General features: G+C 37.0%; 4 protein-coding genes across 5 annotated transcripts; 2 read left to right on the forward strand and 2 right to left on the reverse strand.

Annotated features, from left to right (window-relative positions):
- The first annotated feature begins 637 nt into the window (after window positions 1-637).
- On the forward strand, window positions 638-13,250 carry LOC140888302 (probable inactive DNA (cytosine-5)-methyltransferase DRM3). Of its 2 annotated transcripts, none has more exons than XM_073296002.1 (11): window positions 638-856; window positions 1,193-1,262; window positions 1,368-1,496; window positions 2,074-2,170; window positions 2,335-2,381; window positions 2,845-2,943; window positions 8,744-8,843; window positions 8,936-9,048; window positions 10,213-10,315; window positions 11,502-11,581; window positions 11,684-13,250. In XM_073296002.1, the coding sequence occupies exons 2-11, from the start codon at window positions 1,260-1,262 to the stop codon at window positions 13,064-13,066; spliced, it is 2,154 nt and encodes a 717-aa protein (XP_073152103.1). In that variant the 5' UTR covers window positions 638-856; window positions 1,193-1,259; the 3' UTR covers window positions 13,067-13,250. The 2 variants fall into 2 exon arrangements, with proteins under 2 accessions (XP_073152103.1, XP_073152148.1); XM_073296047.1 differs by having other exon boundaries at window positions 638-844.
- A 484-nt stretch (window positions 13,251-13,734) lies between these two features.
- Window positions 13,735-15,821, reverse strand: LOC140874786 (uncharacterized). Its single transcript, XM_073278181.1, has one exon. The coding sequence runs from the start codon at window positions 15,697-15,699 to the stop codon at window positions 13,939-13,941; it is 1,761 nt and encodes a 586-aa protein (XP_073134282.1). The 5' UTR covers window positions 15,700-15,821; the 3' UTR covers window positions 13,735-13,938.
- Window positions 15,822-16,498: 677 nt separating this feature from the next.
- LOC140874802 (pentatricopeptide repeat-containing protein At3g06430, chloroplastic) lies at window positions 16,499-18,910 on the reverse strand. Its single transcript, XM_073278216.1, has 2 exons — window positions 18,523-18,910; window positions 16,499-18,096 (listed from the first exon to the last, which is right to left on the reverse strand). Exons 1-2 carry the CDS (start codon window positions 18,865-18,867, stop codon window positions 16,948-16,950), a joined length of 1,494 nt encoding a protein of 497 aa, XP_073134317.1. The 5' UTR covers window positions 18,868-18,910; the 3' UTR covers window positions 16,499-16,947.
- Window positions 18,911-22,451: 3,541 nt separating this feature from the next.
- LOC140874438 (uncharacterized) lies at window positions 22,452-22,936 on the forward strand. Its single transcript, XM_073277726.1, has 2 exons — window positions 22,452-22,643; window positions 22,727-22,936. The coding sequence occupies exons 1-2, from the start codon at window positions 22,452-22,454 to the stop codon at window positions 22,934-22,936; spliced, it is 402 nt and encodes a 133-aa protein (XP_073133827.1).
- Window positions 22,937-27,408: the final 4,472 nt, after the last annotated feature.

Here is a 27,408-nt window from a genome sequence, read left to right on the forward strand (position 1 = left end):
AAAGATAAATATAATACATCTCAAGATTTATATTGGGTTTGATTTGAGTGTGGCTTGATTTAGATGGGCTTTTGGAGTAGGCATGCACTGATTTCAATGTCAACCTAACATCCATATATATATATATATATATAACATGGGTAATTATAAAAAAATTAAGGTTTTAAAGTCGTTTATGGGTAGCTTTAAAACTCATTTTGGAATTTTTTAAAAAGAATTAAAAACGCAAAAAAGTATTTTGATACAAGAATTATTGACAAATTGATATGAGAAAAACTATATATATATTATAAAAAAATTAAGGTTTTAAAGTCATTCATGGGTAGCTTTAAAACTCATTTTGGAAATTTTAAAAAAAAAACTAAAAGTGCAAAAAGTATTTTGATACAAGAATTATTGAATTAATATGAGAGAAACTATATATATATATATATATATATATATATATAATTGATGGAATAAAAATATATAATGAAAGACTGTGAAATAGTAGATTCCATAAATTGAATTAAAATGTTTGTAAAGAAGTTTTATATTTTATATTACAAAATTACTTTGTTAGCATGTACATTAGATTTTTTTTTAATCAACGAAAGTCTTAAATTTTGGAACTATCTGTTATAATTAAATCTCGATAATCGAGTCCATCAACCTAAATATTTGAATAATTTATTTGAAGAGTTAGAATATTTTGATACGAAAAGTGGGCTAGAACAGTGAGGCTTGCTCCGAGAGTTCAGTTGATGAAGCAGAGATATATTTAATTTTGCGCAACTAAAATCAAAATTTTGCGCAAACCCATTTGTGCAAATCTTCGTCCGAGCGCGTAATTAAGGCAAATCCGGCGAGGTTTCAGGTGTAATGCGCAAGGGGCCTTGCCCTTGAAATTGCTTGGCCTCTTGTTGCATTTATATTTTGACTTCCATTTTGTTTCCTAGAATTAGGTTACGAGTGAAATGAAAGATTTTTCCCGCTTCTGCCTACATTTTTCTGATAATTGTCAAAACTTTACCTATTCTGACTCCGGGCTGTGATTTTTCACGCCTTTCTTTGTTGTTTTTGTTTGCAATTGCTAAAAGTTGATAACTTTATATTTTTTCCGACTGTTCTCATCCTCTGCCCATTAAAGTTCAGGTTTTGGCGATCATTGTGTATTTAGATAGTTATTTGTTTATTTGTTTTCGTTAACTAGCATAATTTCTGAGAGGAGCAAGCTTCATCCTACTCTTTAGGGGGGATCACGAGGAAGAAATATTAAAATGGTAGGCATTCACTGAAGTCAAATTTATTGTTTCTTTTTCTTTGATGCAAAGAACCAGTGCTTAATGTTGTTTATTTATGTCATGTTTAAATTCTACTATTTTCAGTGTGAGGTAGTGGAAATATCGGACGATGAGGGCTCTTTGGTGCCTGAGAATGATGTCGGAATCAAACCAAAGGACGAGGTTTTGGACTACGATTCACCTTCGCCGAAAATCTGCCCACAGCATGTGGTGGTATGACTAATATTTTTTTTACAGTGGAGAAATTATTTCAATTACGGTAAAGCTACAATTAGTGGAATTAATGGGTATAAATGTTCTTTAAACTCACTAAATATCATTTGATGGCTGAAATGGATAATTTTAAGTATTAGGAATAAAGTCCTTGTTTTATTTACTCAAAATGAGAAAATTGGTGAAAAATAATACACGAGAACACACAAGAGTTAGTGCACTTGGCACCGTTGCATAGTGCACTTGGCAACGTTGCAAATTTCCACTACGATCAAACCAAACTGAACCCGTTCTCTTAGAATTCTTTTTTTCCTCTCTCTGTACTTTTGTTTAGATGTCTTGTAACTCAATGACGACTGTCCTCAATTATAAACATTCAGGGCTACGATAATCTGAAAAGAAATCTAAAATACCTCGACATAAAATTATTAGGCTCCACACAAAATTAAAACTTATGATAACATTCTGGCCACTTTTCCCTTGTTAAGTTTGAAATTGTAATCAGATGCTTGTGTTGCAATTTGCACTTGTTTATGTGCACATTTATTTATTTTATTTTGGAATTGTTTATATATAGGAAAATGAGGCTAGTTCATCGCGAAGCAATTTAAGATCAGCCTTTGTAGGCATGGGATTTACGCCATCTCTTGTGGATAAAGCAATGGAGGAAAACGGTGTGTTCTTCTAATACTCATGGACAAACTTAAGAACTTCTTCAGGATTTAATAAATAAAATATCTTTTAAAGTAATTATATATATATTTTGAAATGCTCCATGGATATTATCCTTCTTTTTTCGTAATGATAATCAGAAAGTGATATTTCCCTTCTGTTATAGGTGAAGGAAATACTGAATTATTACTGGAGACACTCTTTGCATATTCTGTAAGTGCTTCTCCCCTGCCATAAAACCCAATAAATCTAGTTTACCACGTCTGAGTTTGAATGGACTTAAATTATATAACCAACAAATCTTTATACAGTAATGACATGGGATTGGAACAAAATCTCCATCAGCTGTTAAAACTATCCTGTTATTTTGCTATGATGCTGAATTCTTCCAGCTTATCATGGTGTAACTGTCTATGAATTATCTGGATCTTCAACAACCAAAGACAACTTCTGATGATTTTTTATTAAATGGCGAGAATGTTGGTCTAACCGCAAATATTTTCCCTCAAAATGTACACTTGAATTGAGATGCCCATATATAAAGCTGGTTAATATTTTTTGAATCCATGTCTGTGTTCTCGTGAGAACATATTGTTGAAATGGATCTATCATCTTTCTTATGTCATCTCTTTGAAGATGTAACTGGAGTTTCTTGACCTCTTATGATATTTACCAGGCTCTTCGTAAACCAGAGTCACCTGATTCTCTTGATAGCTTTTTTGACGAGGATACAAAAAACGATGCCTGTCGAGATATGGCTTTTCCATTAAAGGAGGTATCTTTTGAGTTTTCTTTGACGATTCTTTCATTCTGGCATGGAAACTGTAAAAGTCTCTATGAAATGAAATGAGCAAGTAGGTCATGGCTTGGTTCAGCACTTTTTATATTTTTGTATTTGTATTTGATATAAATTATGGAAACTGACGAACTAAATGTTGAAGAGAAAAGATAACTTTTATTCTTTTTTTTTTACGTTATTCAGTCTAATGCATACATTTAAATAGGTAAAAGAGGCAGAATTAAATCCTAACAAATCTGGGATAAGATTCTCACAATCCTATCATACCAAATATAAATCAAATCTATATCTAAACAAATATTTTTCAAATCAAGATAAACTTAACAACACTCCTCCTCAAGTTGGTGCGAAGATGTCTATCATTCTCAATTTGCTAACTTGATCTTCAAATAGTTGTCTTGGAAGCCCCTTTGTTATAATATCTGCAACCTGCAATGTAGTTGGAACAAATGGAGTACAAATGGTTTCTTCCTCAAGTTTCTCTTTTATGAAATGTTTGTTAATTTCTGTGTGCTTGGTTCTTTCATGTAGAACTGGATTATGCACAATGCTAATAGCCGCTTTACTGTCACAGTACAGTTTCATTGGATACTTCACTTCCCTCGTTAAATCATTCATAACTCTCTTAAGCCAAAGAGTATCACATACCCCTTGAGCCATAGATCTGAATTCAGCTTCTGCGCTGCTTCTAGCAACTACACTTTGTTTCTTGTTCCTCCATGTTACCAAGTTGCCCCATACGAAAGGGCAATATCCTGAAGTTGACCTTCGATCTGAGATGCAACCTGCCCAATCTTCATCTGTATACACCTCAATCTCTCTCTTCTTACTCTTTTTGAAGAGCAATCCTTTGCCTGGTGTTCCCTTCAAATATCTGAGAATCCGATATACAGATTCTAAGTGTTTTTTACAAGGTGAATGCATAAATTGACTCACCATGTTCGCAGCAAAGGCAATGTCTGGTCGTGCGTGAGATAGGTAGATCAATCTCCCAACTAATCGTTGATACCTTCCTTTATCTACTGGTGTGTCGTTTGTAATTTCTCCAAGTTTACGATTTGTGCTTGCATCCACTCATCCCAGTTTCCTTCAGGAGATCCAGAACATACTTGCGTAGTTGCGTTGAGCCACCATAATTCCTCTCTTAGATGATGCTATTTCCATCCCGAGAAAGTACTTCAAATGTCCCAGATCTTTGATTTCAAATTCCTCGGCCAAACTGTTCCTCAATTTACTCATCTCCTTGATATCATCTCCTGTTAATATTATGTCATCAATGTACACAATCAATACCGAGATCTTACCAGTGGACGATTTCTTCATGAATAAAGTATGGTCAGATTGACCCTGACTGTATCCCTGACTCTTAATAAACTTTGTGAATCTCTCGAACCACTCTCTAGGAGATTGTTTTAATCCATAGAGAGTTTTTCAGCCTACACACCTTTGACTCAAACTGATCGGCAAAACCGATCGGCAAAACCGTGGGGGAGGATCCATATATACTTCTTATTCCAAATCACCATTTAGAAGAGCATTCTTCACATCGAGTTGGTTTAGAGGCCAGTCAAGGTTTGCAGCAATTGATAATATAACTCGAATAGTGTTCAATTTTGCCACTGGAGAAAAAATTTCAGAATTATCAACTCCATATGTTTTGGTGAAACCTTTGGCAACTAGGCGAGCTTTATATCTTTCTAATGAGCCATCAGAATTGTATTTTGTAGTGAAAACCCACTTACACCCCACAGTGGATTTTCCTTTGGGCAGATTAACCTTCTCCCAAGTTGTGTTTTTTTCCAGAGCTCTCATTTCTTCAGAAATTGCTTCCTTCCATCCAGGTACCGCTAGAGCTTCATGTACATTATTTGGGATCCTAACAGAATCTATTTGAGAAATAAGAGCAAAAAATGTGGGTGATAAATTTTTGTAAGTCACAAAATTGGACAGAGGATGCATGGTACATGATCGAACACTTTTCCTTTGAGCAATAAGAAGGTCAAGAGTATTTGAAGGAGCTAACTTGGGCGTACCTTGACTCGAATTAACAGGATCTGTTGATGTGTGATTGTGTTTCTCTGAATTTGGCCCAAGATCCGATTCATGGCCTTGTGGTAGGACAATGTCGCCTCTTTTCTGTGCCTTGCCTTTCCTTGTATAAACTAGACCCTTGAACTGGTACTCATTCATTTCTGTTCTATCAGACTGAATAGAGTTTCAAATTCAATTGTTAGGTCTGAGACAGTTTGACATTCATCTTTACCGGATTTATACTCCCCCTGAAGTTGAGTGCCATGGTATGACTGTCCCTCAAAAAAGGTGACATCCATAGAGACAAACATCCGTTTTGACACAGGATCGAAGCACTTAAACCCCCATTGATTAGAAGGATACCCAACGAAAATACACCTATGAGACTTGGGATCGAGTTTGGAACGGTTAAGATCATGATTATGAACAAAGACTAGGCTTCCAAATATTTTTAGGGGAATATCTGTGAGAAGTCTAGTACTAGGAAAACATTTTTTAAAGACGCTAATGGGAGAACGAAATTTTAGAACTCGTGATGGGAGACGATTTATTAAATAAGTAGCTGTAAGAACCGCTTCACCCCAAAGATGCTTTGGAACCTTAATATAAAAAACTGATGCCCTAGCATTGCCAATCATCCTCTCCGAGGCCAAATCCTGAAATTCACAATGAGAAGGAAAGCAAACAACCCGACAACTAATATCAACAGTCAATTGGCTAACAGAGAGAAAATTATATGACAACAATGGAACATGCAGAACATTTTTAAGTGTTAAAGAGGGAGAAATGACAATAGTCCCTTTTCCAGCAATAGGAGCAAATGTACCATCTGCAATTTTAACTTTTTTGTTTCCAGCACATGGGATATAGGTGGAATAGATGTTCCTGTCATATGATCAGTGTCCCCTGAATCGATAATCCAGGAGGTGTTAGAAATCGAGTTTGCAAGATTAACTAAGGAGGATATACCTGTTTGGGCTAAGGAGCAGGAAGAATTAGAGCTGCCTAGGTGGGATTGGAACAATTTGGAGAGAAGCTCAAGCTGATCCTTAGTGAAAGGAGTTGATTCCGAAGCGGATGAGGGCTGGCTGGAGCCGACACTACTTGATTGAAGAGCACGATCAACCCGTATTGGTGCACCGGATTTTTTCTTGAAATTTGCAGGTTTGCCATGGATTTCCCATCAAGTGTCAACCGTATGCCATGGTTTATTACACTTCTCACACCATATTCTGGGCCTGCCTTCATCCACAGATGAGCTGCTGCCTTTGCCCACAAGTGCCGAGCCATCAGATTCCGTTCTGAATTCATCTAGCTTCGGCATCATCACAAGACGACGGGCTTCTTCACGCCGGATCTCAGAAAAGACTTCCCGAATGCTGTGTAGTGGTTTACGACCAAGAACACGGCCTCGAACTTCATCAAGATCTTTATTTAAACCTGCGAGGAAAACAAAGACTCTTTCGTTCCACTTTGTTCTTAAATCGAATGCTGTCCTACTCCTTGCTGCTTTCCCATTCTTCAACTTCAAGAAGGTCTAATTCTTGCCATATGGACATCAATTCATTGTAGCAAGAAGTGACATCCCGATGACCTTGTTGTACCCGCCACATACGGGTATTCAATTCATATGACTGAATAATTTTCCATATCTGAATATGTCTCCCGAACTGCCTCCCAACATCGTGGGCTGTAGGAAGAAACATAAAAGGTTTACCAATGATAAGCTCCATTGAATTAATCAGCCAGGCGGTAACCAGGGAGTTCTCGGACCTCCATTGCTTATACTTTGGATCTGTGGAGGCAGGCGCTTTAATTTCACCATTTAGATAGCCCAATTTTCCCTTTCCATTGATGACAAGGTGGACTGATTGAGCTCACTCAAGGTAGTTCTTGCCATTGAATTTAAGGATCGAAATTTGAAGGGAATTTTCGGATACAGCCAAGGATGGGGGGAAATTGCCATTGCCACCAGAACTGCTGGCGCCACTCCCACCAGAATTGCCACTGCCGCTCGTACCAGACCCTGCTCCGACCATCGCAGCCTTAAAATTCATGATCGGCCTGCTCTGATACCATATGGAAACTGACGAACAAAATGTTGGAGAGAAAAGATAACTTTTATTCTTCTTTTTCTTACGTTATTCAGTCTAATGCATACATTTAAATAGGTAAAAGAGGCAGAATTAAATCCTAACAAATCTGGGATAATATTCTCACAATCCTACCAAATATTAATCAAATCTATATCTAAACAAATATTATTCAAATCAAGATAAACTTATCAACATAAATTCATTACTTGTCTTGTATGACTGCTAGCAGTGTATATTAGAATGTGTTCATTAGTATCAGCATGCTCCTTTAAGCTCTCGATCTTCGGATTTGACTGCCTCAGTCGAATCATAAGAATGAGTTCCTTCTTTACCTTTATACTTGGGTTGAAAGACCAGTTTCTGGGTCCAAATACCTCAAAAGTTGAGGTTGAAATGAGTGAAATTCTTTCCCTCTACTTCAGTTATCCGATAGATTTCCATCTCAACCATGGACCCGTGGGACTGTTTGTGGTCAAGTCCATGGCTCTTCGATGGATGTGATGCGTGGGATCACAAATACCCATGAGTCAGAGCACATCGCACGAGTTTGTATTTCGCATTTCTTTAATTCAATTGCACCGGTGCTGTTTCTTGCATGGACTATGGGTCGAGTTTGTGCTATCTTTTGTTGTTAGCTCTCATCTGTACTGCACTCTATGGTATCACTTTGTGATCTGTTGCATTATGTAAAATATAGATGCAAACCATATATCTGGGGAGTGAACTTGGTATGGGTCTGTGCTTATGGTGCATTTATGGTTCCTTTGAATGTGTCTTGCTGTGGTCATAATGGGCACTTCATGGTGTAGGCCCGTGAACCAGTTTTGGAGAGTTGTCCACAGTCCACCCGCATGGGTATTCAGGGTCTCTGCTATTGCATCTATGATTTTTTTACGTTTTGACATTACATGGTTTTGACCATGGATCAAGGGACAGATCGTTCCTGTGGTCAACTTTCTCTGCACTTGGTTTTTTTTTTCCGACTCTTACAGCTCTTCCTTTCGTATGAAATCTTTGTGGAATGAATTTTGCTTGGTATTGCTTATCAGTTTGGCCTACTGCACAGAACAAAATCCTAGTCAGTAGTTACCACACATAATAATTGGAATGAAAAGTACCAAGTGAGTGTTAATATGACAACTATGTATGCGTAAAACGATGATATAACTCAGACATATTACTTGTTTTCTGCATTTTTTAGAAATATTATGCAGAATGTTTCGATTTGAAGAATCTAGAGTTTGTTTCTAGTTTAGATGTGCCATGACTGATATGCACGGTCCATCTTGTCTCCTTATAGATAAGGAGCTAAAGTTTCCATGTAAAAAATGCATAGATCACCAAGTATTTTTGGGAGCCATCCAATTGATTATCATGTTTATGCTCGACACTGTTTAAATGAAATATTTCTTTGCTAGTGGATTTGCGGCTGGCATTCAACCATAAGCTGATGAGTATGGTTTTTTTTTCCTTGTTTATTTGTTTTCTTCTTTTTTCGATTCTCTAATATATGGGTCTATAATGACCTGTCATAAGGTGTGGTGCTAGTTATAGAGATATGATTTGATCTATTCTGAATAACTCTACTTTTATTTTCAATGACGCTCTGATGTACTTATTTCTTTTAGCATTGATGTTGACTCGTACAGGAACCTGATGTTTGCAGTGGAGATGGTGACAAGAAAATTATGTCCTTGTTAAAAATGAATTTCTCGATTGAGGAAGTTCGGTTTGCCATGGATAAACTTGGTTCGTGATGGAGCCCGAACTTTAGTTTCTAACAAAGCATGTTCAGATGTAAAAATACACAATATTATAATTTATTGCAATCTTCATCACAGGTAAGGATGCATCTATTGGTCAACTAATGGACTACATCTTTGCTGCAAGGATGGCCAGAAAGTATGAAAAGGTTGCGAGAGTTTCAATGAGCGGAGGTGAAGACGGTAACAAGGTTTTTGATGATCTCTCTCCATTATTTTTGAACCACATTTCTGTTTCTGATGTGTAACCAAAGGAAAGCTTTATAAATCTATTTTCTCATTTGCATATTCCTGTGGAAAACCAACATTTCTAACTAGCAAAAAATCTCTGAATTGTTACTCCGATAATTTATACGATCACATTGCCTGCTATGGAGGTGAAAACAACGTAAAAAGGCAAGCCAAAAAAGAGTAATCCGTGATGAAACAGAAATTACTACATTCCGGTTCTGCATTTTCACATACCAGTTCTACATTCCTGATTATCCGAACACATAGATTGTATCATGATTATTCATTTTCATCTGGTGCTAAAAACATTAATATAAAGGGCGAGAAAGATCGAGATGGTGAAACCAAACTTTTGTTAGATTGAAGTTGTGAAATAGAAAAAGAAGTTTTACCTGCAAAGGAAAATTCCCAAATACTAACAGAAGAAAGCTTCATTGTCAAGTTCCAAGTGAATAAAAAGTCATGACAAGCTTAAGCAAGCTTGATATCCCAAAATAATTAGGAATGTAGTAATTTTAATTTTTTGTCCTCTAGAAAGCTCTAATATGTGATGAAATTGGATGTACAGATTCATTTATCACGTGTGAATTTATGTCCTTTAAATAGTGGGATGGGGATTGTATTGACCAAAACTGAGAAAACCAGCAAACTGCTTGATGCATAGGAATGATTAAAAATATGTACAGTTTGGGAAACTGGATGAACGCATCTTCAAGACAACACGCAGAGAGACTACATCTTTTTTATTCTGTTTCCTTGATAAATTTAATGAGAGGGGTTGGCAGAACTGCAGACACGCGGACACACACATATTTTATTTGACGGCGTTCAACAGCTACTTGGTACTTGTTGGCGACTCATATTCTAATTGGTTTTATTAATAATCTGTTTTGAGCTGAAGAAGAATTTTGACCCATTAACTGCAATCTTAATGAGTAATATGCCTACTTGAAGTCACTTTTAGACAGTTACTTACGTCCAGAGCTCTTGATCTCCGAAATTGATTTGTCAGGCAGAGCAATCCAGAATTGAGTAGTATATATGATCTTTACTGGAGTATTTCTTTATTATATGTTTGACAACGTTTTGTCCCTTCACGCAAATCTGAAAATCCTTAATTTCAGGAATTCTGCAACGAGGCCTTGTTTGGTATTATGGAGAAGACATTGAGATTGCTTGAAATCGGCTTTTCTGAGCAGGAGATTTCAACAGCTTTTGAGAAATGTGGTGAGCTGATTGGGAAAATTGGAAATTTTTAATTGACTAAGTTGACTGAGAAAGGAAAACCGTGTGCTGGGATGGCAGCTAAACACTATATTTTTTGACGATCTGAAGATACTTGAGCATTTTTCTATTTATTTTTGAAGAATGGTGAACTGTTTCATACCATTTTATACACGTAAAGAGACAAGTTACATCAAGTAATTGGTTTTGCATAACATAAATAGCTTACCTGGTAAAAACCATGGTCTTTTGTCAAGAAAGCTTGTTTTTTTCGATACGATGCAAGTTCCATGCCAAACTATCCTTTAAGTCATAGAGGCTGTCATCGTATTAACTTGTTTGACCTTTTATTTCGTCTTTTTATTTTCTTCTCTGAAAACCCCTGCACGTAAGTAGTCCATTCTCTACCCTAGTGTTCGTTAAACTATACAACTGGATATAGTAATATAATCATGCGCAACCCAAGTTTCCTTCTTTATTCTAGTGTTATTTTGTTTTTGAGGTCACTGGTGATTTCAATATTGTGCAGACAGAATGCGTCCTGCTAATTTTGTTTTTGAGGTTACTCATAATTTTTTAATCTAAAATCTCAGGGATGTCTGAGGTCATCAGTTTACTTGCCATCTGATTCCCGAAGCATCTGCTGGAAAATTGTTTGAGAAATTTTAACTGTTGAGCTGGTGTATATGAATTGCAACTTTTCGTTTTCCACATTAGAAAGGGGCTTAAAGCACACATAAGGAAAATATATGGTATTTAATTATTGGACAATATAAATGGCAGGATTAATGAGCACACATAAGGAAAATATATGGTATTTAATTATTGGACAATATAAATGGCAGGATTAATGGAAGATGCTATAGATCTGTCTAAGACTTGAGGTGACTGCAATAACAAGGAATTTTCTGTCTGTACTCTGTTTGACTGGATATTGATTCTGCCTCGAGTTTTCAATATTTACGTCCTTATGTTCTTTCATGGAAATGTTCCTATTACACTGAAAACCATGTCATTAGGATTCTATTTGTTCTGACTCATACAAAAAAAAATTGCATCTTTGAGAACTCTTGTTGATAATGACACTAAAAATAGGGAGTTATGTGCCATGGATGTAAATTTTCTCTGAGCAGTAACTGCACATTTTCTCTTCCATTTGACTTTTTATTTTCCCCTATTTGTTTTTCAGGTTGTGAAGCATCTCTGCAAGAGCTTACGGATTCAATTTTTGGTGTTCAACCTGCTGGCAGTTACCCAAATTTGGACAAGGTTGATGTAATTTTTATGGAGCATTTTCCTGTTTTTATAAAGCTATTCGTGGATGGTACTATTAGTTAACACAGATTTAAACTTGTTTTTGATGATTCACAGTATACCTCGACTTCTTTGAGCACTTCAACTACCCAAACTAATCCTAGAACTTTACACAGTGGGTTGAGACGTTGCTTAGGCAATAATTCTTTTGATTCAATAACTGTAAAAACTGAGGAATGCCATGCAGATGCTGTTGCTCAAGTTGAGATCTCCGATTTTCTTGAAAAATTGAAAGGCAAGAGGCCAAAAGAACAGTACCCTGAAAAATCAAACAATTGGAAGAAGCTGAAGGAAGAGTTTACTGAAGAGTCTAGTGATTCTTGCCGCCGAACACTGGTAGAATCAAGAGGAAGAATCTCCACTTCTACCAGTAATCGTGTCCCAGTCTTGCAGAGAGGATTTAACTATACAGGGAGTCTAGAAGAAGATACAAAGCCACCAATGCCTATTCCCAGCCCTTGCAAAACTCTTACTGGCGTGGTGGCAAAATCCCCTTACTTTCTTTATGGAAACGTGACGAGTCTGTCCCGGGACTCTTGGGCCAAGATCTCACAATTTTTGTATTCAGTTCAGCCTGAGTTTGTGAATACTGAAATTCACTCAGCCTTGAGCAGGAAGGAAGGCTACGTACATAACCTCCCCACTGAAGATCGTTTTCACATTTTCCCAAAGTCACCTATGAGTATTCAAGAAACTATACCACATTCTAGAAAATGGTGGCCCTCATGGGATACAAGGAAGCAGTTCAGCAACATTAGTTGTGAAACAAGTGGAATATCTCAGCTTTGCGACAGGTTTGGAAGAATGTTGACCGAGTCTAAAGGGCTTCTCACAGATGCACAACGGAGAGACCTTCTCCAGCAATGCCAGGCACTGAATCTTGTGTGGCTTGGCCATTACAAGTTGGCCCCAATTGAACCTGAACATCTAGAGTGCATCATGGGCTATCCACCAGATCACACTCGGGCAGCTGGATTTAGCTTGTCAGATAGGCTTAAATCACTTAAACTCGCCTTTCAGACAGACACACTGGCTTACCATCTCTCGGTGCTGAAGCCATTGTTTCCTGGAGGAATGACAGTGTTATCATTCTTTAACGGTATAGGTGGGGCTTTAGTTGCGTTACACAGACTTGGCATTCGTTTGAAAGGTGTTGTTTCTGTGGAGCCAAGTGAAACAAAACGCAAAATCGTCACACGGTGGTGGGAGAACACTGGACAGAGTGGAGAGCTGATCCAGGTCGAAGACAGTCAGAAGCTATCAAGTAACAAGCTTGAAGATTTGATTAAAAAGTTCTGTGGATTCGATATAGTAATATGTCAGAATCCATATGCATCTGCAGATAGTACTACTGACCTTGCAGCTTTAGATTTCTCATTGTTTGTAGAATTCGTTCGGGTTTTGCAACGTGTTAGGACTACAATGGGAAGAAACAGGTGATTTATTTCGCCCTGTTTTGAGGTGCTCCAGAACCTTAATCATCCTAGCAGTGGTTTAAATCAACTTGTATCATCTCCTTTTATGTATTAGTAAACGGTTTCTTAGAAGTTTCCATTTTTTTTTCTTACATTGTCCTTTGATTTTGTATCTACCTTTGTTGTTCAAGTGAATGATTTATCCATAAGCACTGAACTAGAATTTACTCTGCATCCTTGTGGCAACCACTACGTGATGGCCCATAATGTCGTGTCGTATCAAAACAGATTTTTAATCTATACTTGATGGATGTTAGACGTATGTCATATGCTTCCGGACACCCTTTCTGCCAAAGGATGATATTCATCCTTGCGTTATTCTCCGTTGCACTCGAGTTTTACAATAATTTGGGTCAAAAAATATCAATGCAACTATGTTATCTTTAATTTTTAAATTTATCATTCCATTCAACGGGCAAGTCGACAAGTGATGGCGGCGTATCCACTCAAGTAAAATTAAACTGTATTTGATAACATGGTTAATAGCACTGCATTTGTCTAGTTTAAATGGCATCTGCCATACCAGATATCACAAGAGATCTTCACTTTTCTAATAGTTGTACAAAAGAATCAATAAATAGATAAAACAAAAAATATTAATTGGCATATTTAAATGTTTGCTGTTAAATTCATTAATAATGTTTTATATATCATAAATTATAAATATATCCTCACTGTGTTATATGCGTGTGTATACTTTGTATTTGCATCTAATCCGTTGTAGCAGCTACAAGATAGAAATATTCGTATCACGCATATTTCACCTGAAACAGGTGATTTTTGACTAAAGAAGCATTGCAACTGAAATTAGGTAATATCTTGGTTGAACTACTTAAGCTACAATTTGGCAACGACATGTTCTGCACAGCTTTTCTTCACAACTCCTCTAGAACACAGCTCATTCAACAAATCCAGAGCCACTTTTGTGAAACCTTCATAAGCAAGACCTTCAATCAAAATAGTGTACGTAGATTCATTAGGCTTGCATCCTTTTGTCACCATATGCGCCAAGAAATCAATCGCGCGATCTGTTTGACGTGCCTTGCAAAGTCCTAACATGATAGAGTTATAAGTGAGAGCATTGGGGCTGACGCCCGAATTTTCCAAGTCTCGGAAGAACTTGATGGCTTCCTCAACCTTCCCTTCTCTACTAAGTCCTCCCACAAGAGAAGAATAGGTGATGATATCAGGTTGGAGACCTCTTTCGCGCATCTCAGACAACAGTTTCATTGCACGTTCCGTCTTTCCCATCTTTGACAGACCATCGATCACGGTGTTATAGGTGATCAAAACAGGAGAACACCCTTTACTGTTCAGTTGATTGAGAATCTCAACGGCGCTGTCAACCTTCCCATCTTTGCATAAAGCCGTTAGCAGCGTATTGTAAGTCACAATATCTGGATAACATCCTCGGGATACCATTATTTCTAGATACTCAATAGCTCTATGCATCTTCTTCTCTTTGCAGAAGCCATGAAGCAATGGATTATAACTCAAGGAGTTTGGAGTACACCCGTGTTTAGGCATCTTCTCCAGAATATCAATGGCTCGTCCCAGTAGTCCCTTCCTACATAAGAAATTAATCAAAATGTTAAAGGTCACGACACTCGGAGAACAGCCTTTTCTAAGCATATCGGCCAGCAGTTTCTCGGCGTCCATCCACCTCCCAGTACTGCACATACTACGCAAGATAATATTGTGCGTGATCACATTCGGCTGGATACCATACGAAGGCATATCATTCAAGAATTTGATAGCCTCATCCAATCTCCCTTCCTTGCAAATCCCATTGACAAGGACATTATATGTAACTACATCCGGTTTACAACCTTTGATTCGCATCTCGTCCAAGAGCTTCATAGCCTGTTCCACCCCGTTTTCCTTGCACGTAGCTTCAATCAAAATCGTGTACGTTATCACATCCGGATAGCATTCCTTTTGCAGTTGGCTATCAAGAACTTCCATGGCTTGTTTCAACTTCCCACTATCACACAAACTTCGCAGGATCGTATTGTATGTGACCACATCCGGGGCAACACTCATCCTGTCCAACAACTTCAAGGCCTTATAAATCTCTCCCGACTTACAATACCCACTAATCAACACATTATAAGTTATAACATCAGGAACAGCCCCGGATTCCTCAAGAATCTCCATAATCCTTGTAGCTTTACTAGTTTTCCCAATTCTACAGAACCCACGAATCAAACTCGTACAAGGGATGATATCAGGAATGGCACCCGAGTAAACCATGGTTTCAAGATGATTGAAACCTTCATCCAACTCCCCATTCCTAACCAGCCGGCGAAGAAGGTTGTTACTCTCGAACTCCTCAAAGCTATGAGACGGGTTCCCCTGCCCAAGCGCGCTTCTCTCCACATTCGACAGCCGCAACCCACCATTATCGGCATTAAAAGTTTCAACCTTTGAAACGGCCGAAACCCGATTACGAGCACTCCTTAGATTTCTTGAACCTTGTTTCTTCCACACAGACTTGGAACATAGAAGAAAGGTAATATCTTTACGACGCCTGGACGTCTTGTGACTAAACAAGCAGAAATCTTGGCGGGTCTGCTTCGTGTGAATCATCAACTCCATGAACGACGATTTGAGAGCCTTATCTGTGGTGTGAAGAGTGTCCAAGTACTGTGAAAAAGGAAGCTCGCCTCGCTTCGCTTGTTTGCCAAAGAGAAATGAGAGGGTTTTGGCTTGTCGTTTGATATTTGAGTGCAGGTTTGTTGCTTCTTCTTCTTATCTTTTATTTATTCACAGCTACTTCGTTCGGGTGGGTTTGGACTGATGGATGGTAATCGCTTTTGGATTGTTCTAAAGCCCATTTCACCTTTTCTCAACTATGTTACGAAAATATTTGTGTTTTTGTTATTTAATTAATAATAATTAAAAAAACTCATTTCATGTAACGAATTAATTTTCTGAAACAGAGACACGACTCAATTAAATTCATGAAAAAATATTGTTTTTTATATCAAAATATTACTTTCCATTTTGTATATAGAGAGACAAGTCTATCCATCTCACAACTGCTTTTCTTCATTTTTAAAGAATATGACATATTTTTTTGGTGTAAAATGAGTTCATGGATAAAAAAGAAGTTAGTTAAAAATATAATTATTAGTTAGATAATTTTTTTATGACATTCTTTAACTTTAGTTTATTTTATTAACGATATTCTCATTTTATTTTAGAATAGCAATGCTTAAAATTAATGACATGCATCAGAATTGGTCAATCAGTTGTTAAATAGCTTAATTTCACCGCAAAAGAAACTAGAAAGTCATATCAACCCTGTTTTTGTTGGTATAAGCTTCGCAGCATAATCTTGTTTGTTTTCCTAAAATATATATGTTAAACAAGAGGCACTAACCAAGCTATTCTTTTTATAGATGCACATTTTGTAATTTTCTGGGCACAACAAACTGAACATTATGCATACTATTCAACTTGCCGTAAAATCGAAACATGTCCAACGGCATTCCCTCGTACTAACTACTAAATTAGATCACTAATAACAAATACAATGACAACCTGGTAAAAGCCAAGTTGAACTGATGAACTTTACCCTATCAATGCAAGAAAACGAGAGGGATGCTGAAATATAAAATACTACTGCCCACGAACACAATCCTGGAAGGGCTGGGCTCATCACCTCTTTCAGTCTACGCGTTCAAGACACCCCAAGTATCTTCAAAATCTAGTTAATGCCTGGAGATTTCCCACCAAGATTACTGAATTTGTTGATGCATCCAGCTTGGATACAGTGCATGTCAAACTTCTCAACTGAAAATCTTGGAAACATAAGAAACGAGTCATCCGAATAAACTGCATTCAAATTGCTATGCCTATGTCTTCTTCAATTGGTGACTCAGTTTCCAGAAGAACTCTAACAGGAACCATTTGCTGTTTTTTTTGCTCTAGATCATAGACCTTGTCACTCATTCCTTCCTTTCTATATGCATCAATCATCATCGAGTAAGTCATGGAATCTGGTTGGCATAGCTTATCTTTCATTCTCTTGAAAACTCTTTCCATTTCCATTAAATCCTGAGCCTTTGAACATGCATATATGACCGCATTAAAGAACGAGGTATTCTCAGGTATCTCCAATCTTCCAGCCAGTTGCACGCTGCTAATCACCTTATGAAAAAGGCCAGCATTGGCATACCCTCTGATGAGACAGCAGAAAGTCTTGGTGTCCGCCTTCATGCCTTCAGCACGCATCTGATCAAATGTGCATTCCATGTGTTTTGCATCGCCTGCATCTGAAAATGCCTCGATGACATTGTTGTATGTTGATGTAGTCCACGGAAATGAAAGTCTACGCATGTACTCCATTACCGATGACATCTTATCATACATCCTTTTCTTCCCGTAAGCACCAATTAGGATATTAAAAGTGCGTGTTTCAGGCTCAATTCCGAAGTTGCGAAACTTTTCGTACCATCTTTCCATCATTTCGATTTTACCCTCGTTCCCATACAAACTAATAATAGTATTCATGGTCCATACATCAGGTTCGCAGGTCGTGCTGTCAAGCATCCTGGAAAGAACCTTCTCCATCTCCTCGTATTTTCCTGCCTTTCCATAGCCGCTAAGTACTGTATTTTGAGTGACAGTGTTAGGAGTAATCAATCGTTCAGCCATTTGATCATAAAGGGATTCAACCAGGTCGAAAGATCCAGCATCAATGCAGGCCTTCATGAGTATGCTGAAAGTATATACATCTGGCTGACAATTCGGAAGAGACTTCATTTGTTCAAGAATGGTGAAAGCTTTACTGATCAGGTTACTCCTGCAACATGCAGCAATCAAAGCTGTGTACAGTTCTGAGGTCGGTTCCACCCCTTGATCAACCATTTCATCAAAGAGTTGACAGGCTTGGCCTGGTTGTCCGGATCTTCCGAGAAGAACGAGGAGCCTCATGTATGTACCCTCTTTAGGCTGATAGAAGGATTGATCCTTAAGCATCTCAAATACCTAAAATGCAATGCAAGATTTACTTCACTGACCCAATACAGTACAGCAATGAAAGATGAATAGGGCTCACTCAAGCAGGAAAATAGCATCTTTTCTCTTTCTTCTACTCTCAAGTATGGTAATTTCTGGAAACAATATCCACATCAAAACAAAATCATCCCCCACCTCACAGTTATTTCCAAATCAACAAGAATGTACAGCACTATAGGCAGCAGAAAAGCTAGAAAAAGAATCTCGTATGAGCTATAACACCGAATTTAAGACATAACATCATACTCACACCAGATGGAGGTCGTAAGCATAATCATCAACTGGAGCGCAACCAAGGTTAATAGGATTCTTCATTTCCCAAAACAGAAATCCAAAAAAATTTAAGGGAAATAGGGACTAAAGCGCGAATGCAAAGATGCCAAGAAAGAAGAAAACCTGAAGGGCACGTTTCCATTGCTTTTTCTCAATGGCTTCGGAGAGAGCTTCAGTGACAGTATTGGCCCACCCCTTGGCAGTGTTCTTCTTGTCTAGCTTCTTCTTGATATTCTTAATAGGGGTTCTCTTATTACTAGTGCTCGAAAACTGTGGGATAGAGGATTCAATGAGACCAGGATATTCACCCACTTTCCAGTGCTTTTTCTTCGCCGGAGATGCAACAGTGACGGAGGGGGAGGAGGAAGAGGAGGTGATGATCAATCTGCGGGGTGTCGGAGTGGCGGCGGCGGCGGCGGCGTTGGGCAGAGGAGAATGGAGGAAGGAGGAGGAGAGGGAGAGCACCATTGGCACTTAGCTGAAGCTCGTGGGTTGCGTTTGATGCGAGAGACCAAACTCACTGGCTAATTCATTGTAATTTATTGTAATTTCTTTATGTATCCAAAACTCTACAGAGAAATTTTTTTATTCTGACATATTCTTGGAATTATCAAATTATTTTAATTATATTTTTAAATATTTTTTCAAATAAATTGGATGGGTAATTTTATAATTTCAAAATAAATGTGTAATTCAATATATTTAAAATTTTCAACAACAAAAAAAAAAAAACAATTCTGTAAGGGGAATAAGGGATACCCTCAAAAAATAAAAATAAAAATCTATAGAGATAACACAAAATCTTGAAATTTCAAGAATTTATATATATATATATATATATATGTACGAAACGTCAGAAATCTGGACTGATATATGTTATTCGAGCTTTACATCTAGTATAAAAGATAATATTTTGAATATAAAATTTGAACAATTTTATTAATATCAACTCTTGCAACACATATTTGAGCACTCAAAAAACATATAATAATATCATATCTAAAAGAGTTGGTATTCAAAATCATATATTAATATAATTTTTCAATGTTTTGTATCAAATTTTATCCAAAAAAGATAAACGTGTCATTAATATTAATACTTAAATACATATTTTGAGTATTCAAAAATAATATATTACTACAAGATTTGAAACATTTTGTTGAGATCAGTTGTGTGTATAGAGAGAGAGTGAATACACACTCTCATAATATTTCAAAGGATTTTGCAAGTAGCTAGGGGTGGGATCGGGTTAGGTTTTGGCGGGTTCGGGTTTTTTTGGATAGTAAAAAATGAATATGTGGGCTTCGTCTTGCAATAAGATCAGTATATCAACCTTACAGTAGCGAAAGCGTATACAATCATCGACTTAAACAAATACTAGCCAAAATACTAATATAATGACAGTATCGCTTATTATCACAATATAGCTAGTCCATTGTTTCCTTTCTATAATGTTGATCCTATTCGTGATCTTGGAATCATGTATCTGAAATTTACAAGAAATAGAAGAAAATAAAATTTATGTCTTTAAGGACTTAGTGAGGGAATAAACTGGCTTATACATTTATAACAAGACAAACGATACAAATAATGCTATTTGCCAATGCTTTTTTACAAAAAAGACGGATGAGGGTTTTGCAATCGTAACAGTATATGTCGATGATCTAAATCTTATAGGAACTCCCGAAGAGCTACCAAAACTGCCAATTATTTAAAAAGTGAATTTGAGATGAAAGATTTGGGAAAAACAAAGTTTTGTCTCGGATTGCAAATTGAACATTTATCAGAAGGAATATTTGTTCATCAATCTTCATACACATCAAAAATATTAAAACGCTTTTACATGGACAAATCACATTCATTAGCATCACCAATGGTCGTTCGATCATTTGACACTAATAAAGATCATTTTCGTCCACTTGAAGATGGATAAAATATCATTGGTCCTGAAGTACCATATCTTAGTGCAATTGGTGCATTGTCATATCTTGCAAATTGTACTCGACTAGATATAGCATTTTGTGTCAACCTTCTAGCAAGATATAGCCCTTCTCCAACCTGAAGACATTAGAATGGTATAAAACACACATTTCATGACTTCGCGGTACAACTGACATGATATTATTTTATTCAAAAAAATCAAATTTCTCTTTAATAAGATATGCAGATACAAGATATCTTTCAGACACACATAAAGCCAAATCCAAAACGGGTTATGTGTTTACACAAGGGAGCACCACTATTTCATGGATCGACAAAACAAACTTTGACAGCGACATAATATAATCACTATGAGATAATTGCAATGCATGGAGCAAGTTGAGAATGCATATAGTTGAGATCTGTAACCCAACATATTCAAGAATCATGCGTACTGCCAACAACAAAAGACAGCCCGACGACTATTTTCGAAGATAATGTTGCATGAATTGCACAACTAAAGGGAGGATACATCAAATGCGATCGAACGAAACACATTTCACGAAAGTTTTTCAACACGCACGAACTTCAGAAAAAAAAAAGTGATATTAATGTCCAACAGATTCATTTAAGTGATAATGTAGCTGATTTATTCACAAAAACATTACAGACATCAACATTCAAGAAATTGATGTACAAGATAATGATACATCAATTAAAAGATATTCGGTGATTGAAATCAGGGAAAATATCAATTGCTGTACTCTTTTTCCTTCGTTAAGGTTTTTTCCACTGGGTTTTATTAACAAAGTTTTAATGAGACAACATTGTACTCTCTACTAATCATCTAAGGGGGAGTGTTATATATATATATATATATATATATATATATATATATATATATGTATGATATTTAAGTGATTGATTTGATTATAATTTACCTTTTTTTTACACTATCCCTCTAATCTTATAAATAAAGGTGTTTAGTTCATATATGAAACACTCATCTTTATCAATTGTATTTCTCTCGGCTTTCATTATATCCTTCTTCCTCCACTAAATATATAACATGATTCTTAATTATTAATAGAAAATACCACAATACGATGACCCTCCCTTTTTTTTAGGAACGAGGAACCCGTTTAGTTGTATATTAATTATATTATTATTTTAAAAAATAATTTGAAAATGACAGATATAGTATTAAGGGCACCCACAATGGATGTTAAATGGGTGTTAATAACACCCTTTCCCCATTATTTTCCATTGTGAGTGGGCGACTGGGCGTTATTAACGCCAACTCTCAAAAAAGAGACAGAGGGGATGTTCAGAGTATTGAACGTTCCTCTTTTTTTTTTTCACGCACCTCTGGATGCTTGGGGGAGCGCCCCACGCAGGTCCCACGCATCTGGAGCCTTGTTTTTTTTTTAAATTTTTTTTGTATTTTTAATAGTATTATTTAATGATTTGTGTACATGTTTTCTCCCAACGTATTGATTTTTTATTTTTATTATATTTTTTAATTGCAATTTAATTTTTTATTAAATTTGAATTAAATAAAAAAAATTAAAAAAATTTGCAACGGCTACGGCTAGTTTGAAATCCCATTTATAAATACTTACCAATGTGTACACATAAATTCATTTCAACTCACTACACTCTCCAATTCTACTCTTCATATTCTCCCCATCTATTTTTTTAAGTTCCTACAATCTTATTTTCTATCCGAAATGAATGAAAATATGAGGGCATTTCTTACAAATTTGTTGAATTCTACACAAAATCCGCAAGAAAATTCATCTTCCCAAAATCCACAAATTTCACCAAATCATCAAATTCCAAATATGCATTTTCTTCCACAAAATGCTGAAAATTTTTCAAAGTTTTGAAAATTTTATGAAATCATCCGAATTATGCCCCTGAGGTCCACATCAAACGCTTCCAGCCAAATATTGGCCAAACATGAGTCATCCACATTTAACGCCTAGGTTGTCCAAGGCTATGGTATCCCACACACAACTGGTATGCATTTTCCATCACCGATGCCGAATGAACATGCAACTCCGACTTTTGTCCCGGAAACTCAACTTTTCAATCGTGAATCCCCAATCAAGATGGTCAATTTAGAAAAAATGGTTTCAAATGCTGTGGGTACGAGAAAACATTCAACTTGGACAAAGGATGAACACGAGGTGTTGGCAAGAAGTTTTGTCACAATCACCGATGATCCAATAATCGGAAATGATCAGAAAGCGGATGCTTTTTGGGGACATGTTGTCAGCTACTACAATGAGAATCGTCTTCTAGGTTCAAACAGCAGAAGGGCAAATGTTATACGGTCACATTGGCACAACACAATCTAAAAGAAGGTAAATCGATTCAACGCAAATCACAATAGTATTTACAGTGTGGTCACAGTGACAAATATATATTGAGGTTTGCGTACAAAAAATGTCGCGACGAAAACAATGGTGTTGCATTCAATCTTGAGCATGTGTGGAAAATTGTCAAAGATCGTCCAATGTTTGCTCCACAATCTGATGATCACTTTGTGGCCACAAAAAAACGAGGATCTCGAAGTGAGGAGCAAGCAACACATCCTCCAACCAAAATGTGAGTAACCTAGCAATCACGGTTGTGAAATCTTCAATATTCTTCTTCAATTCAGAGCTCTTGAATTCTCGTAAATGTGTCTCTGAATTTTCTACGTGAAAGTTTTTTTCTCTTGATTTTTCTGCATCTGTTTTCTTCTCTCTGTCTCGCACCTTTATCTACGTCTGATTCTTTGTAAGCATGAGAGTTCTGCATAGATATAGATAAGGTAAATAATCTAAATTAGAATATAGATACATAATTAGATAAGATATAATATCTCCTACAATAATTAAACCAATCAACCTTATTTTAAATCTTGGAATATTATATTATCTCAATTCAATTCAAAACAATTTCTAGCTAGTTTAAAATATTGCAAACACATAAATAGGAAAAATAACCTTAACTATCAATCTTAAAAAATCAAAAGACTAAAATAAATCTTTCACATGGAAAGATATCAACGAATAATTACTCTTTTCAAAAATATATTTGCACATAACATTTATGTAAGAGTGGGTGCCCAGTGAGCCAACTGTGTGGCTATGGGCTTTGATGACTCTTTGTATAAACAATCTTTTGTTTAATATTATTTACACTTTTATGGCAATGACTTTATATTACTTCATATTGTTATATTGTGATATACTATTGTTGTTTTGATAAAGACCTTGAATATACTATAGTGTATGTAAGATGTGGTAGAACATGGAGATGTCTATCATGAAATACATCTTATAGTCACTGTATGTTCTAAAACCGTTCCTAGTCGATTGAGCCGTCCGATAATAAGGATAAGGATCGCTCGAGTTTGAGACTAGCATTTGCGATGCGGAGTACCACGTTTCATTGGTAAGGAACATGGAGATGTTCGAAGCATGCAAATGGATATTCATAGGATGAATAATCGAACTACCCTATCCGGACTTTCCAAGTGGTTATCACTTATCGAGTGGATTAAGTCCGCGGTTTTGGTTGTACACCATTAGTCCTTACGACTTGAAACATCATGGAGACTCTATATGCTAGTGCTGTGCTTTGACTCGTTTACCGACTCTATGGGGGTCATCAGGTGTCGAGATTGGGTACAGTTACGACACATATAGGAGTCAATGCATTGTTGTCAAGGATTCACCACATACTTGCGAGTGTGGATATCCTATGCGATCTGAGGAGATATTAGTGTGATAAATCTCTGGCCAGAGTAATTGATGTGATTTAAGAAATGGTTTCTTAGTAGCACATGCGATGTCACTAATTTGATCTTCAAGATGTATTGCATAGTTATCGAATCTTGAGCGACTCTCGATATACCAATGGTTGTTGATTCGATCGGGATATATGGATGAAGGGACCGTACTGTACGCTAACCAAAATCTACTGGTTCTTGTAGGCACTATCAGTGATACCTAGGGAATCATGGGGCGATGTTGCTAGGCGCTTTACCATGATTCGTTGGGCAAGTCGGAAAGTGTTGTTCCGAGTCACAAGGAGTTGTGAGCCCACGGCTAGCTGTATCCCTGAACCATTGAGGGTCACACAGTGTAATGGAGTTTTAATCCCCGTTGAGATAGTTAAATTTAAAGAGTTAAATTTAATGAACTAAGGAGTTGGACTTCTTAAATAAGAGTAAGGGAGTAGGATTTCCTAAAATGACATAGGGATGGACATTTTTGGAAACCACTGAATTCGGATTCAGGAAAATTTATTTTGACTTTAAAATGTGCAGAAATGGTTTCTGTGCACATTGGTGAAATCAGTTCATCAATCGGAGTCACGATGAATTTTATATTAATTTCTGAACGAGCGGGCTTTGCTTGTCGGGCCCCAGCTTATGACTAATGGGCCCTAAGGTGTTAGTGGCCTGCATTATAAATAAGTTATTTCAGTACAGAAATTACGCACAACAGGTCATAATTTTTGAGACAGAGCAAAAATCGAAACCCTTCTCTCTCAAAGAATTTTCGGCCGTCCCCTTCCTGCTCTGCCCGAGAAATTCCGGTCTGTGATTTTTAATTGCAGTCAGGAATAACGAATCAGATTCGTTTAATCTCTTCGCAGAAAACTTCTGATAGATTTTCTAGTGCAATCTATCAGAGGGATTTAAACCTCTGTTCGTGGACCTGATTGAAGGAGTTCATCGGTTCCAGGGAGAGACAACAAGAGCAGATCAAATCTGTTGGTGTCCATTAATCTCGTTGCGAGATTGGAGGTAAAATTTAATAACTGTTATTTAAATTTTACACACACAATAATTTAATCGTTGAACGGTTGATACCCACACTATGGAATTGTTCCATAACAAAATTTTTAAACTTCCGCTGCACCGGGTATCAATCGTGATTGATCTGACCGCCAGCGTTTTTCAACAGTGGTATCAGAGCCAGGTTGCTTAGATCAAACGATTAAATTAATCAATTGTACAAAATTTTTGAGTCTCGGTTTTTTGAAACAAAATAAATATTTTTTAAATAAATAAAAAAAAAATTTTCGGGGCAAAACCCGGGCAGCGATTGGATCGCTGCCCGGTGGGGCAGCAATTGTTGCTGCCCCGGGCGGCGCACGGCGCCGCCCAAAGGGGGCGCACGGCGCCGCCCAAGGCGGCGACCGTCGCCGCCCAGGGCGGCGCACGGCGCCGCCCAGGGCAGCGCTGTGCGCTGCCCAGCGCAGCGCTGGGCGCTGCGCAGGGCAGCGCTCGGCGCTGCCCAGGGGCGGCGCCAGGCGCTGCCCTAAGGGGGCAGCCGGGCTGCCCCCGGCCCGCGCCCCGGGTGCGGGCCGGCCCGGGAGTGTCCCGGGCGGCCCGCGGGAAAAATTATATTTTTATTAATTTTAATATTTAAAATTTTATTTTTGGTCCGGTCAAAAATTGTTTTTGATTGGTTCACGAGATTTCGGATCGAATTGTTCGAGTCCGTAAATTTTAAAATTGATTTTGGATAAATTTGAATTTTTGGAAAATTTTAATATTTTATCCGTAAATTGAATTTTGAAATCAATTATTTTGGTACAATTGATGATAAGATATGATCTTATGATATATTAAGTAAAATATGATTTTATTTGTAAAATTGGATTTTATAGATAAAATATGATTTTATTTGATATAGAGATAAAATATGATTTTATATGTGAAATGAGATTTTATATATAAAATATGATTTTATCTTGTTTAAATTTGAATTGCCACAGCATGTTATCCAATAAATTAATTTTGAATTAAATGTTATTGGATAAGGATGATCGATTGCCATGACCAATTTTGTAGGTGTATGTTAGGAATTTACATTTTGTCTTTATTATTGTTGGTTTTATTAATGGGCCTGGTTTATGGCCCGATATGAATGTCATATGTAATAAAAGTGGGCTTGGTTTATAGCCCGTTCCCACCCCCTAAAAATGTATCCCCTACTTGTCATTGTTATTTATTGTAAATACATTAGATTTAGTGGGAGATCAAGATTTGAAGATGGTGGGCCCAGCAGACAATGAAGACTGAAGAAATGTAAATTGGAAGCATATGTAATAGGATTGCATTTGCATACTGCATATTACCTAGGATTGGACTAAGACCCGTGATTGGCAACCACGGGTCAATTAGAAATGGAATCGATCATCCTATATAATATGTGATATTATGATTGTATGCATGTTTAGACATAAATTGCGTGAATCCGGCAATGCATGCAATAAATTAAATATGATGAGACAAATATTTTTATAAATAAAATCCCTCATTTTAAATATGATTTAAAATTTATATCAAGATAAATAAAGGAAATTTAAATATTGTTTAAATGTTCCTACCTTCCATCAACGGTCAATGTATGTGATGCTACCCGCGGATACGGTCCGGCTCATATTATTGGGGGGGCCCGTCCGTCGGAAAGCTGTACATTGGATCGACAAATGTTGTAAGTTGGGTGGAACTCCCATGGGATCGGCTCATATTATTGGGGGATCCACATGGCGACCGTCCATCACAACTTAATATTGATGGGTCATCTTGACATGTCACTTTAAACGGCGTCATATTATTGGGCCCTTATTGGACATGAGGTAAATACATGGGGGTTGCTTTGGAAGCAATTGGGCTCTACCTTTTGAGAATTATGGTTGGCTGATATTATTCGGGACCATAAGTTTGTCAATTGGACTTCATGTTCTCACTAAGGAAAAAGTTTCCCGTTTTCACTAGAGGGTGGTGAAATCGTTAAAATAGTGGGAGTGAGATTCATAAAATTAAATTCGCCTATTTTATGTCTTAGTAAATTGTTAAACAATCATTGATATATGTCTGTTTTCCTTTTCAGTATTTCATACAATGAATTCGCGAAATCCTTTATTCTCGATCCTCGAACAAAACAAGCTGACTGGCGCCAACTATACGGAATGGTTCCGGAAGTTGAAGATTGTCTTAACTTCGGAGAAAATGCTCTACGTGTTAGAGAAAGCACCTCCGAAGGAAGCACCAGCTGACATAAGTCCGGAGGAATT

The sequence above is a fragment of the Henckelia pumila genome, chromosome 1, assembly GCF_033568475.1.
Source record: "Henckelia pumila isolate YLH828 chromosome 1, ASM3356847v2, whole genome shotgun sequence".
Taxonomy (NCBI): domain Eukaryota; kingdom Viridiplantae; phylum Streptophyta; class Magnoliopsida; order Lamiales; family Gesneriaceae; genus Henckelia; species Henckelia pumila.